At 34.6% G+C, this 15,108-nt stretch overlaps 1 protein-coding gene across 1 annotated transcript; it reads left to right on the plus strand.

Moving 5' to 3' along the window:
• The first annotated feature begins 44 nt into the window (after positions 1-44).
• LOC136798834 (uncharacterized) lies at positions 45-6,072 on the plus strand. Its single transcript, XM_067055507.1, has 5 exons — positions 45-386; positions 627-819; positions 1,165-1,473; positions 5,078-5,410; positions 6,062-6,072. The coding sequence occupies exons 1-5, from the start codon at positions 45-47 to the stop codon at positions 6,070-6,072; spliced, it is 1,188 nt and encodes a 395-aa protein (XP_066911608.1).
• The last annotated feature ends 9,036 nt before the right edge of the window (positions 6,073-15,108 follow it).

Raw genomic sequence — 15,108 nt, forward strand, 5'->3', positions numbered from 1 at the left:
AAAAATAATCATTTAAAACTTTTAAATTTCTCTCTAAGGGAGTAATGCCCCAAAGCAAGTTGTATTGTTTGGCCTATCCTTTACTGGCCCTTTTAAATTTTTTGATTGAACTTCATGCGAGACAGATTAACCATAATTCTAAACAAATTCAGCAAAAGGATATTGATAAACTCGTAAAGAAACAAGTTGACGAAGAGGACAAAGAAGAAAAGAATCAAGAAGAAGACAACGAGAATGAACTGGAGTATGAACAACAAGAAACAACCTCAATCAAGAAAGGACCATGCACTCTTGAGCTTGATAAGCTTTTACAAAAACTCCACATCTGCAGACAGGCATATCATGGCAAAAGCTTTATTGGCAACCATGTTCACAAAATGCTAAAAGTATGGGACCCTTATATTTTCCACAGCACCCTTAATATTACTTTTATCTAAAATCAAATTTGACAAAAAAAGTTGTATATGTTAAATATGCTGAAAAGGCCACTTTCCTGTTGTCAATTAGTTCAATTAAAATTTTTGAAATAGAATGTTCACAAGGCAATCAGTACACATTCATTTTTTAAAGAAAGATTAATTGCAGTGGTAAGTGAAAATGTTTTTTTCTTGCTTTGATTGTTTCAGGAGAAGAACATTGTAAAACTGTGCAACACAACACCCATCATTGTTTGCAACAATGGGTTTGCTGGAACTGAGGTACACGATGACAGCCTCAAACTCAATAAGAGTTTCAAGACGCTGTTTGGGCTGTACAGCAAATGCCATCATGCCATCAATAGGGCTGATAGAATATCCCCTAATGAGCTAAATTCTTTACGTGAGTTTAAAACAAGTATTTCATGAATATGGCCCAATTTTAAAACTCATAATTTTTATAATTTTCAAATAAGAATGTTCCATTCCAGAAAATTTCCCAAAGAACGTACATTTCTATAAATATTTTAATTTTAAATTAGAAATAATTTTTCCAATTACCTTAAGGGAACAAATGTCTCTATAATTCAAATAAATTTTAATCCTCGTAGCCATTTGAGTAAATGCACGAAAATAAGTGCATAGAAAATAAATTATTTCGTGAGGGAAGCTGTCTCGGGAGAATTAGTTCCCTTAAGGTAGTAAATTTCAATTATAATCCATGTATTTCCAAAAACTTACCTTACAGAAAACGATATTGATGAATTACTTGCTTTCTTTCGACGGAATTTCCAAAGTGAAACAATAACACCGAAATTACACCTCTTGGAGGACCATGCTGTAAATTTCATGGAGAAATGGGGTTCGTCATTTGGAATTTATGGTGAACAAGGTGCAGACAGCATCCATAAGACTTTTAATGAAATGAAAACAAAATATCATTCCATGAAAAATGATGTACAACGCGTTCATGCCATGATGAGATGGTTCATCCAGAGTCGATTGCACTCAGGCCATCAAAGAAAACCAGAATTTCTGAAGAATAAAAATGACTCGGGTAACTTAATGCATGTCCCAGAATTGCATTAATTTTTCCGCCCCAGTTCCAGTCCCTAAACCATAACAAACTATACATTTTTGGAAGCGTATTTGGATGTAGAATACCGTATTCGGTGTAACTTAAATTCTTTCACAGTATAATTAGAGATATCTTAAGAAAACCTGATTATGACGTCATGATTGATGACGTCATAAATACAAAAAGTTGAATATCTCGAGAAATATAAATCAAAACTTTATGAAATTTGGACCAGTGATAAAGTACATTGAGATGTTTCAAAGAGTTTTAAAAGTTTTTCCGAAAACTAATGACGTCAACAGAAATTGCAAGAATTCGAATTTTTGCGATAAAATGCTGACATCAGCAAATTTTCAAATTTTTTAAAAAGAATTCTCCTCCTCTTGATGAGTTCTATCATCGGTCAAAATTCCATAAAGCTTTGAGTATTGGTTCTTGAGATATTCAACTTTTTAAAATTATGACGTCATAAATAATGACGTCATAATCACGTTTTCTTAAAAAAACTCAAATTCTGCTGAGATAGAATTTAAGTTACACCGAATACGGTATTCTACATCCAAATACGCTTCCAAAAATGTATAATTTGTTATGGTTTAGGGACTGGAACTGGGGCGGAAAAATTAATGCAATTCTGGGACATGCATTAAGTTACCCGAGGAAAATAATATGTATAAAATGCATTTCATTCAATTTACTTTTTGTTGCAAAATATTCTGTTGTAAAAAAATTGTTCAAATTTTAATCATTTACTATTTTTTTATATTCCAAACGTCCGCGCTCGATAGGATCGATCATCAGAACGGCTCGATGACGGATCAATATGTGATCGATGGATTACTTAACGATCCGGATAGGAGATCCATGGAAGATTCAGCCATTAAAAAGTCTTGAGTATCGATCTTTCGTTGATCCATTATCAAGCTAGTATTTCAATCGAGTTGAATATACCGATTCTTCATTGATCGTTAATCGATTCGTCATTGATCGTTAATCGATTCGTCATTGATCGTTAATCGATTTGTTATCGATCGTAAATCGAGTACGAGTCGATAGGGTCGATAAGATTGATAAAAGATGGACGATAGATCGATAAATAATCGATAACTAATCATAAGCTTAAGAAAAACTTGAGTATCGATCCTCTATCTATCTCCTATCCGGATCTTTAAGTTATCCAATGATCACATATCGATCCGTCATCGATCAGTTCCGATGATCGATCCTATCGAGCGCGGACGTCTGGTATAATATACTAGCTGGGTACGTCCAGATTAATTTGTTTTTTCAAAAAGATTAGTGTATCTTGTAGATGTTAATGACACCTTCCCAACAAAAAAGTATCAAATCTAATATGATATGATTTTTGGTTTAAACGTAGATTTTTCTACGACGGAATTTCTCGTAAGCCCCATAGCCTAGAAATTTCTACGTTTCACGACAAACTTTGGGCTGAAAAAAGCCACATAATGAGGAAAATTTAATTTTTCAACCATCAGTTTATTTTAATTTTTACAATCAACTTCTTGTAACTTAATTTTGTCATTTAGAGGTTAATATCAGCACTTTTCATAAAGTTTAAGCCCTCACAAACAGTAGTAATATTGTCTTGTTGGCGGAAACTGGAATTATAGTCATCCTTCATAAGAGGATAACTCCAGTTAAAAAAATGACACAAATATAATTTTTTCACTGGATTTTAGCCCTGCCTTTCTACTTTCCAAAAAGAGTTTACTTACCTCTGGTGTTTGCTCCAAGCTTTTGTATTCTCTCCTGTCGTGTGGTATACCAAAGTCCTTCATTTTGACAATACCAAGCAAAATTTACCATAAAGTTGGTTAGATTTGAAGAAAAGGCTCTATTCCTTCGAAGATGTGTTCTTAAGGGATTGTTTTCGATCCAGTTTCACGTGTGCACTTCCCCAGCCGTTTTTACGGCCTCGTTTTCAAACAGTCAAAATAAGCAAATACGACATTAACACGTGGGGCGGGCACCGCCATTACTTTTTCAACGGAAAAAAAGGAGACATTGCAGCGCGAACTGTTCTAAATTGTCGCGCGGTGAACGACCGTGTGTAGCCCATTCAAATATGCCAAAATTATGATTCCCCAAGGACGTCATATTAATATTATGAGAATGGGAACGAATAATAGAGAACGAGACATGCGCACTTAATTGAAATTTGGACTTTGTCGTTTTTTAGTAGAAAATTCTTAAATGGGCTACTTTGACAGTAGCCCACTCGTAGCCAATTCTTAAATGTGCTACTTCGACAGTAGCCCACTCGTAGCCAGCTGGTAGCCCATCATTTTTAGCCTGAATTTGCTTGGTAGCCTGTAGCCCGTTCAAATGTGCCTAAATTATGATTTCCCAGTGACGTCATATCAATATTTTAAGAATGGGAACGAATGATAGAGAACGAGACATGCACACTTAATTGAAATTTGGACTTTGTCGTTTTATAGTAGAAAATTCTTAAATGGGCTACTTTGACAGTAGCCCACTCGTAGCCAGCTGGTAGCCCACCATTTTTAGCTTAAGATTGCTTGGTAGCCTGTAGCCCGTTCAAATATGCCTAAATTATGATTTCCCAATGACGTCATATCAATAATAGGAGAATGGGAACGAATAATAGAGAACGAGACATGCGCATTTAATTGAAATTTGGACTTTGTCGTTTTTTAGTAGAAAGTTCTTAAATGTGCTACTTCGACAGTAGTCCACTCGTAGCCAGCTGGTAGCCCATCATTTTTAGCCTGAATTTGCTTGGTAGCCTGTAGCCCGTTCAAATGTGCCTAAATTATGATTTCCCAGTGACGTCATATCAATGTTATAAGAATGGGAACGAATAATAGAGAACGAGACATGCGCACTTAATTGAAATTTGGACTTTGTCGTTTTTTAGTAGAAAATTCTTAAATGGGCTACTTTGACAGTAGCCCACTCGTAGCCAGCTGGTAGCCCATCATTTTTAGCCTGAATTTGCTTGGTAGCCTGTAGCCCGTTCAAATATGCCTAAATTATGATTTCCCAATGACCTCATATCAATAATAGGAGAATGGGAACGAATAATAGAGAACGAGACATGCGCACTTAATTAAAATTTGGGCTTTGCCGTTTTTTAGTAGAAAAATCTTAAATGGGCTACTTTAACAATCATAATTCTTAGATACTCGTTTCTCCTATTTTCAATGTGACGTCACTCTAAAAATCAATGTAGCCCATCTTAGAAAGAATTCGATGAAAATTAACAAAGTCCACATTTTCATGAAGTGCGCATGTCTCGATCTTAGATACTCTATTCCATTCTCCTCTTCATTCGCGCACTGACTATCGTTGAGGTCAGACGTGCTCTTGCGTACGCAAAAAAGCTTCTTACTTCCTTGAGTGGGTTGAATATTTTGATTGAACTTTTGTTACAATGACGAAACCAAAGAACAGCAGCAAAAGAAAAACCAAGAAACTCTCTTCATCTTCAGTAGACGATCAAGAAGTCGATGATTTATGTTCGTGGATTAATACTAACAGCGATGAAATTTCTTCTGATTTTCCAAATCGACCATTACACAAAAATCCCTTTCAGATATTATAAAAAAACTCAAAGATGACCTTTCTAAAGAAATCAGTAATGCTAAATCCGACATTATATCTCAACTAAAGAGTGAAAATAAAATTTTGTTAGCTGATAATGAGTCTTTGAAATCAAACATCAAAGATATCAAATCTCGACTTATCAAAGTGGAAAGTGAAAACCTCAACCTTCAACAATACGTCCGGAGGAACAACATTGAAATCTGTGGAATCCCTGATGATATCGAAATCGATAACCTTGAGTCCAAAGTAATCGCTATTGCAGAAAGTATTGGTGTTAAAATAGAGGAAAATGACATTGAAGCCTGCCACAGACTTAAAAAAGGTAAAAAAGATAAATCTGCCAGAACGATTGTAAGATTTTTGAACAGGAAAAAGTGTGATAAACTTCACCAAAACAAAAAAAAACTTAAGTAAATCCGCTTCAGATAAACTGAGAAAGGCTAATCTAGAAGGCAAAATTTTTATCAACTGTAACCTTGCTCCCTATTCAAAATTTCTTTGGAGTTCCTGTAAGAAATTATATGATGAAAGATTGATTGACAGATTCCGGGTTTATAATGGAAGTGTTTACATTGCAATCAATGAAAATAACGTTGATTGATGTTCACACTAAAATATAACATTTGTCAACTCTGGAGAAAATTTTTCCTGGATATGACTTTCATACTTTTTAGATTATTTCTTGAATTTTGTTTATTTTTGATAATTCATCTTACGGGGCCACTCCTTCTTTTTTTCCTTCCCGTTCGCTTGCTCTGTGCTTGGCTGTGATTACCCATTTTTTTAGTTTAGATGACAACCACGCAAGTTTCTTTTTACTTTCACTTTCGTTTTTTTTTTTGTTATTTTGATTTTTTGCTTTCTCAATCAAAATTGCAGCCTAGCTGTGCGAACTTTTTATCGTTTACAAAAATCTTGCTTGTTGGGTCTGCTTCTGCTCTGGTGTTTTTATTTTATTTTTGTCTTGTTTTAGACCCACCATGATTAAGTAAGTTTACTTTTATGCCTACACTATTCCCATGCTCAGTATGTTCTAAGACAGTCAAAGAAGAAGGTAACTCGATATTCTGTGACTCCTGCAAACTTTGGACTCACCTAAAATTAAAATGCTCAGGCTTAACTCTTGCTGAATTTCAATTTTTATCTACCAGTCCTAACGCCCCAAATGTCTCCTTGGGGCTCTTCCCTTTAATCTCAAGTCCCAACCTTCCCTCTCTGGTGCCCTAAACCCTAAACTTATTGATGTTGCTCGTAATCTTCACCTAATTTCTGACCACTGCTAAAACAACTGTCTGGACCTTGATAATCTCATGGCTGCTGACTGTAAGTACTACAAAACTCCTGACTTCCAAAAACTTGCCCGTGAAAGCGGGCCCTTCTCTTTTTCTTCTCTTCACCTTAATATTGCTTCATTAGCTCTACACATAGATGATCTAACCACTCTTATTTCTAAACTCAATTTTAATTTTGATGTTATGGCGATCACCGAAACCCGTATTTTGAAGGGGAAAAAACCATCTTTCAACTTCAATCTTGAAAATTTTCAGGAACCAATTTACACGCCTACAGAGGCTTCTGTTGGTGGCACTATGTTATACATTTCGAAAAATTTCTCTTTTGAACCCCGCAAAGATCTTGACTCTATGTTGTATTGCTCAACCTTCTTGAATCTACTTTTGCAGAAATCCAGCATCCAAACTCTACTAATATTATTGTTGGATCCATCTATAAACACCCTCTTTTTTCGCTTGATGAATTCAATAAACTTCTTGAACCACTTTTGAATAAAATCAACAAAGAAAATAAACAAATTCTTTTGCTAGGTGATTTCAACATTAATCTTTTGAACACTTCTTCTGATCCCAATATCTTATCTTACTTGAACAACCTTGGATCACACTTTCTTATACCTAATATTTTTCTTCCGACTCGAATTACTGACCACTCCATGACACTTATTGACAATATTTTTTCTTCAATTTCTGAAAAGCGTACCTTTTCAGGAAATTTGCTTTATTCTATCTCTGATCATCTTCCTCAATTTAATCTTGTCTGTGGTCCCTCTGTAAAACCAAAGAATGAAAAAATCTTCCGAAAGGACTGGAAAAACTTAAAACAACAAGATTTTATTTTTGATTTTCTTAATATTGATTGGGTAAATAAATTATATCGAATAACAGATGTTGATCAAGCTTTCAAAACCTTTTATGATCTTATCCAAGACCTTATTGATCAACATGTCCCAACTGTTGTTGTGACCAAACGCCAACAAAAAACTCGGGCTAAACCATGGATCACCCCCGGAATTATTAAATCAATCTCACAACGTCAATTTTATTCTAGAAAATATATTCAAACCAAGGACCCTATTATGAAATCTTTTTACTATCAAAGATATAAAACATACAAAAATCTCATAGTTACTCTTACACGTAAGAGTAAGAATAATTATTATTCCAATTTTTTCTCCGTTCATGCTACAAATATTTTGAAAGTCTGGGAAGGGATCAGAGATATCATTGGATCTGATTCCAAATCTTCTCCTTCATCTGTTCGTGTCAATGGCCATCTCAACTCTGACCCAAACGTTGTTGCCAATGGCTTCAATGACTTTTTTACTTCTATTGCAGATACTGTCCGTTCCAAAATTGGTCCAACCAATCGTCACTTCTCTCACTATCTCAAAAATCGCATTAGGAACTCTATTTTTCTTGATCGTGTTAACCCTGCTGAAGTTTTACTAACAATTAATTCTTTATCCTTTAACAAATCATCTGGCCCTTATAGCATTTCCCCAAAAATTCTTCGTCTTCTAAAGTTTGACCTCTCTGGACCCCTTTCTTTTCTTTTTAACCTTTCATTTGAATCTGGTTGTTTTCCCTCAATGCTTAAACTCTCGAAAGTTATTCCCGTTTTCAAAAACAAAGGCTCTCCACTTGAAATATCCAATTATCGCCCTATATCTCTTCTTTCCAACATAGAGAAAATTCTTGAGAAACTTATGTACTCTCGTCTTATTACTTTCTTAGATTCTCATCGAGTATTTTTTGAGCGCCAGTTTGGTTTTCGTAGATCTCACTCAACCATCCATACCTTACTTAATATTGTTGAACGTATTCGGAAATCTCTTGATGATGGTAACTTTGTGTGTGGTGTTTTTGTTGATTTGCAAAAGGCTTTTGACACTGTTGATCATTCTATTCTAATTTCAAAACTGGACCACTATGGGGTTAGAGGAAAGGCTAATGACTGGTTCAGATCATATTTATCTAACAGATCCCAGTTTGTCTCTATTTCATCCAATAAATCTTCTATTAAAATAATCCCTCATGGTGTTCCACAAGGCTCTGTTCTAGGACCTCTCTTATTTTTAATCTATATTAATGATCTTCACAATGCAATCTTTTCAAGTGAAACTTTTCATTTCGCCGATGATACCCATATTTTACATTTTAATGATGATCTTCTTTCCCTTTGCAACAGAGTCAATCGTGACCTAAGATCCCTCCAAACTTGGCTCAAAGCCAATAAAATATCCCTTAACGCTGGAAAAACTGAATTTTTAATTTTCAGACACTGTCGAAAAATTCTTCCTTTTCTTCCTTTTCTTAAGGTAAGAACATTTTTCAAAGTTTAAATATCAAATATCTTGGCGTTTTGATTGACATGCACCTCAACTGGAAAGCCCACACTACATCTTTATCAGCTAAACTTGCCAGATCAAATGGTATTATATCTAAGCTCAGGCACTATGTTTCAACAAAAACCTTAGTTAACATTTATTATGCTCTTTTTCATTCTCATCTTCAGTATGGTTGCCAACTCTGGGGTCTTACTGACAATACCACCTCCAAGCCTATATTTATCCTTCAAAAGAAAGCCTTACGTCTTATTACTTTTAACAACTCTCGATGCCCTTCTTCTCCACTCTTTTCTGATCTCAAAATTCTCAAGATTTTTGACCTTGTCAAATGCCTTAATATATCTTTTGTCCACAGATTCCTAAATAACAAATTACCCTTTGACCTTCTGGAGTTTTTTAACTTTATTCAGCTCGATGCTGAAGACGAAAACACTCAAAGTACCAGAGGAGCATGTTTGAAACTACTTTTTGTTCCCTCCTACAACACCATTACCTTTGGGAACAAATCTTTCTCTAAGTTTTGCATAACACATTGGAACAGCATGCAGCGATCTTATCCAAATATTACCCTCAGCTCATCTGATTTCAGTTTTGTTAAATCTCTCGCCCTTACTCACTGTCTTGGGAGATACTGAGCACACCCCTCCCCTACCAAGAAAGGTTAGCAAACTTTCTTTTAATTTATTTTTCATTACATAACAAAATTCTTAAAAATATATAAACATTTTTATCTAATTTACAATGTGTTACAAACGCAATCTGTACTTAGGTGGCCGCATCTTTTTGATTAGCTAGACTATAAGGCGGTCTCCTTCCATATATTTTTTTTGTGCATATCATCACTTGTATCTTTTCTGTAGTGTTAAATGGTAAATAAATACTTACTTACTTACTTTTAACATGATGTCACTCTAAAAAAGATATTTTACCATATTTCACCCGGCTACGGGCTACCAAACAACTTCAAGCTAAAATTAATGGGCTACCAGTTGGCTACTACAATCAGGGTCATAATATATTGGCACTTTTGGCTAATTTACAATTTTTCGAAAATTGAAGTTCGAGCGAGAATGTCAATTTTTAGGCCTTCAACTTGATTTCATCAAGTATTTCGATCTGGGAGGGATTTATGGGTTTCTAGGCTATATTTCAAGCCCTACTAGACCATTTTTGAACTTTTGGATCCTCAGATCCTAAGGTCCTAAGTCTTAAGTCTAGCGTTAAAACTCAGAGTTAAAACTCTACCCTTCGAACCTACTTTAGAGCACTTATAAATCGAATGTGGTTTCAAAACACCCCGGTGAATTTCCCTTTTGTGCCAAATATTTTGTCCCTGATTGTCTTTGAAAATTAAAAATGCCGATTTCTGCTCTGCGGGGGGTCTAAAATTAGGAGCAAACCCAAAAAATGTGAAAAATAACCCTTTTCCGACCATTTTGAGGCATTTTAATTAGGTCAAAATCAATTTTTTGTGAAATATTTAACTTTTTGAAAAGGTCCAATTTACGAAAAGTCAAAAACGTGAAAATTTCAGAAAATTTTGACTTTTTCAAGTTTTAGCCCCTAAAATTGACAAAAGGCGGATTTTGAGCCCGCAAAATTGCTTGAAACTTGAAATTAGACCCCCCGCTGAGCAGAATTTGGCATTTTTCAGTTTCTTAGACAATCAGGGTCATAATATATTGGCACTTTTGGCTAATTTACAATTTTTCGAAAATTGAAGTTCGAGCGAGAATGTCAATTTTTAGGCCTTCAACTTGATTTCATCAAGTATTTCGATCTGGGAGGGATTTATGGGTTTCTAGGCTATATTTCAAGCCCTACTAGACCATTTTTGAACTTTTGGATCCTCAGATCCTAAGGTCCTAAGTCTTAAGTCTAGCGTTAAAACTCAGAGTTAAAACTCTACCCTTCGAACCTACTTTAGAGCACTTATAAATCGATTGTGGTTTCAAAACACCCCGGTGAATTTCCCTTTTGTGCCAAATATTTTGTCCCTGATTGTAGCGGGCTACAATCAATGTAGCCCATCTTAGAAAGAATTCGATGAAAATCAACAAAGTCCACATTTTCATGAAGTGCGCATGTCTTAGATACTCTATTTCATTCTCCTATTTTTAACATGACGTCATCCTAAAAAAGATATTTTACCATATTTGAATGGGCTACGGGCTACCAAGTAACTTCAAACTAAAATGGGATGGCTACCAAAGGGCTCCCTAAGGGCTACTCTCAAAGTAGCCATATTTGTAAAAAACAATGAAAAATTACAAAGTGTCCAGTGTAAATGTGTGCGCATGCGTTATTTAAAAAAGTCTGCCTCGTTGTGATGAAATTACCTCATTTTGATTTAGTTGTTACTTAAATAGTGCCTTACAGTTAGGCTGTCACCTTTCTTTTAATTTAGTGTTCAGTAAGCAAAGAACATGCCAAAACGCAAGATTGACGATGTTATATATCTTGACTCCGCTGATTCCAGCGGAGTCGAAACAGAATACGAGACAACCGTATACAAAATTGATGGCATGCCTTGCCTAAAGAGGAAACGGCTATACAAAGTGCGGTACCAGCGAATTTTGCCACAGTGGCTTGTCACAGAAGAACATGAAGCAAAAGAGGAATTGAAGGAGGTAAAGAAAAAGGAAGAAGCAAAAGAGGAATTGAAGGGAGTAAAGAAAAACGAAGAAGCAAAACAGAAATAAACATTTGAAGCTCTTGGCAATTTTAGAATGATTTTAATTTTTATTCAGAATAATTTTCTTTATATCGTTATCTATATGTCGTGCAAATAGTACTGAAATATAAGTGAAATATCCTACTGAAAGCTCGAAAACCTTTGTTTTTTATTATGGAATTGCTTTTATAGCCAAATAGCCAGTTGATTTAAAGTAGTACTATGTTTTTTAATGACGTCACTGACAATGTGATAGAAAATTGGACAAAAATAGTTATTTGAAGCTTTATTTCTTTAGTTGGAAATTCCTATCTCTGTCCAATACCCTATTGAATTGTCAACAATATCATTCAAAATGGCTGGAACTACCTTAAATTTATTGGCTACTGGGTTATCAAAGCAAGTTAAAAGGAAAATTGGCAGGCTATTTATTTTCTACTAGTGATCTACATTCGAAATAATTTATCGATCAAAAAGAATTGAAAATGACAAAGTTTTACTTCTTATTGAGTGCGCATGTCAAAAAATTACAATTTTATTATGTCCTTTTCTATTTTTCAGTTACGTCATTCATAGAAATAACTTTCTTATTCTTCCAAAAATCATCTGGCTACTTGGCTATCATGTAAATTGTAGACTAAAATCGACAGACTTTCTATTTGCTACCAGTGGTCTGTAGTTAGAGTAGTCCTTTTGAGGAAATAAATTTAAAATTTCAAAATTTGAAATGAATGGGAATGTATTACTACTATACAAGTAGAGAATTGCATAGCAGAACAATATAATTATCATAAATGACATTGGCCTATACAAATTTCCATCAAATATTTAATTAACTGTTTAAATAACACTTTAAAATTCATAGTCAATTTACATTTTCAAAAGCTTTTTAAATTTTGCTGAATCTGCTCGTACCCTCAACGAGTCTCTTGTCCTTGAGGGGTGAAATTCAAATGTTTTGTCTTTTATAATGGCTGCCCAATTCTTCTCACCATGTTTTTGTATCCCTTTTAAAAGCTCCCCATCTTCCTCTTGTGAAAATTTGATATTTCTAGATTTTCTTTTCTCTTTAACGGCAATTTCCTTTTTCACCTCTACACTTTCAGTTATTCTTCTTTTGTCGTAACTCTTAGCGTTTTGAGGACGTTTTGGTGTAGAGGATACTTCCATTTGTACGTCTCTTGACTCGTTTAGATTTTGATTTGAGATAGGTGAAGTCGAACACATTGATTGTACACGTTGCATGATATTGTTCACTTCAGTGCATTGAGCCTCGATATTACTTGGTTCGAATGCGTCATCGTCTGAATCTACTATCATTGCAATCAGATTGTTTGTTGAGGTTGAAGAAGAAGATGAACTAGCAACTGCGTCTTGACTTGGTTGTGATTCAATTGTATTTCTTGACAGGACAGCTAAATCTCTGAGCACGCCTGAACATGCTTCTTGGTGATCCTTCGTGTAGTACCAAGCATTTTCTCCATGCATTGACGACCTTGTGTGGCGACTATTCTCGATTGTTTCTTTTTGTAGTGAACCTTTGCAACATCAGAGCTATGTTTTTGATCCTCTAATATTATCTCCTGTTCGGATCGAGATAATCTATCCGCACTTGCTGTTTCAACTATTTGTCGATATCTTGTTGGATGGATATACTTTCCAATGGCTTGATGTACAATTAAAGTCATTGCAGTTGTTAAAGATTGATATTGATTCCCTGTTGTCGATACTAACAGATAGTCACAACTTGGTTTCATAAGAGGTCTAACAAAGTCTGTGTATGTGTCCAAGACAGTAAATACTTCTTCAGTTAAGATGAGAGTATCAAAAAGATATTTACCTGTCGTTTTGAACTCCCTCTGGTCAATGAAACCATCAGCCTGCTTTGCTTTTTCGATCATTGTTAGAGTCAAGTATTGAAATGTCATTGGTCTACTGCACTTTACACGTAAAAATAAAAAGGTTGTGATGAAACGAGTACAGAATGTAAGCTCTTGTTTATTGGGTAATGGTTTTTGTACTTTGCACTTGTTAACGATTTCTTTGAATTTGAAGATATGATAAGGAATGACTCCCTCCATTTCTTCTAAAGTGGCCCAGCTGTCTCGACCAATGAGAGTTTCTAGGTCAAAGTTTCTCGTGCCGTCAAGGCGTTTCTTCTTTCTCAGATTTTCCTTTGCTCTCCTCAAATAAACACCTCAATTTATTATCATTGATTCCAAATGATTTTCTATAATCCATTAAGTCAGAAATAGCTTTAACATAATTAAGTGCCCCTGAAGAAGATAGTTTCCATTGTTCGTCTAAAACAGTCAAAAATGTCAATATTATTGTTGTAGACCCTAAACAACAATCAATCAGTTCATAAGTTAAGGGTGTTTGAGATTCGTTATCCCCAGTACTGCTCATCAAAAACTTCAAAGCTCGTTTAGCGACTTGTTTAGCTTCTCTGTCATTTTTACCTCCACCGCAGGTAGTGGTCAACCACCTATAAAACGATTTTCCGATCCCTTCAACGAATGAATAGTAAGGTTTGGAACTTGTAGAGGCTTTCTTTAGGATAATAGGCTGGTTAAGTTCGACTTCTTCCCTTTTAATTTCTGGCTGGTCACCAAAATAGTAATACCAAGGGTGCTTGTTATTTATGTGTTTTCTTAAACCTCTTTTGCTTTCAAAGTCCGAATGTAAGCACAATTTAACTGGACATGTAAATTTACCTTTATCATTTTCATTAAACGATAACTTTCGTTTTCCATTGGCTGATCCATTGACAGAATGCCAGTCGACGAAGAACATCCTCCGGCGGGCCATATTGGCCTTCCTTGATCAGTGAGTGTTCAAACTGTGTCATTTATACTGTTTGAAAACAGTAAACATATCCTCAACAGGGGGTTCTATTGTCATGAATGTCATATATTTCTTTGTTTTCTTAGGGAAAATTGATAGGTGATTGGATTGTTACTTGCAAGGGGGTTTCGTATTTTGATGAACGAATCAAATCTTATCACCAATTGTCCATGTCTCGTGTGTATTGTTCATATTATGTTTTTTTCTTGAGATGTAATTATCAGTTGACTAAATATTCCCATGGGAATTGTTAATTTTTAATTCTTTTTTGAGATGTTCATCGTTCAAATTTACTCAAATATACCTATAATATGAAAATATTTACGATCTGAAGGTAATGATAATATATTTAATGTCTTAAAATATCATCATATCATTTATTACAAATAATATGATTTGAATATTATAATGATTTACTTATTTTACTATAACATGCAATCATATCATATTACTTTATATTATATATGATATTTATGATAGGATTTGAATAAGATGATAGTGTATTCATTGTTTTGATACGTTTCATAATAATTCTGTTCCCTTTGTTTAAGTCAAAATCAACTGTCTTTTTTAATTTCCCAAATGTATATCCGCCATTTTTATTAAAGGGAATACATTAAAAGGTACAAGGCGTCTCAAAGGAGATTGTAGTATATTTGCTTTGGGATTCAACTAAATTGTTACAAACGTTCCTTTCTGTGATTCAATTAAGGACTTTTTGATTCCTTTTTTACTAGAAATCGAAAGAAAATAAACGGTCCTTTGAGAACCTTTAATTAGGTCATTTTCGTTCCTGTCAAAATCATTGTCATTTATAAGAAATTTTTTGAATAAGCGTATTTTACATAACGTTACT

Source organism: Clytia hemisphaerica, unplaced genomic scaffold, assembly GCF_902728285.1.
Source record: "Clytia hemisphaerica strain Z4C2 unplaced genomic scaffold, Clytia hemisphaerica genome assembly, whole genome shotgun sequence".
NCBI classification, from domain to species: Eukaryota; Metazoa; Cnidaria; class Hydrozoa; order Leptothecata; family Clytiidae; genus Clytia; species Clytia hemisphaerica.

What these genes read in the sequence shown, in the direction of transcription:
- LOC136798834 (XM_067055507.1), top strand. Translation starts at nt 45, where the DNA reads ATGCCCCAAAGCAAGTTGTATTGTTTGGCCTATCCTTTACTGGCCCTT. An exon ending in ATGTTCACAAAATGCTAAAA is followed by an intron (nt 387 to 626) that starts GTATGGGACCCT and finishes TGATTGTTTCAG; the next exon opens with GAGAAGAACATTGTAAAACT. An exon ending in TAATGAGCTAAATTCTTTAC is followed by an intron (nt 820 to 1,164) that starts GTGAGTTTAAAA and finishes CTTACCTTACAG; the next exon opens with AAAACGATATTGATGAATTA.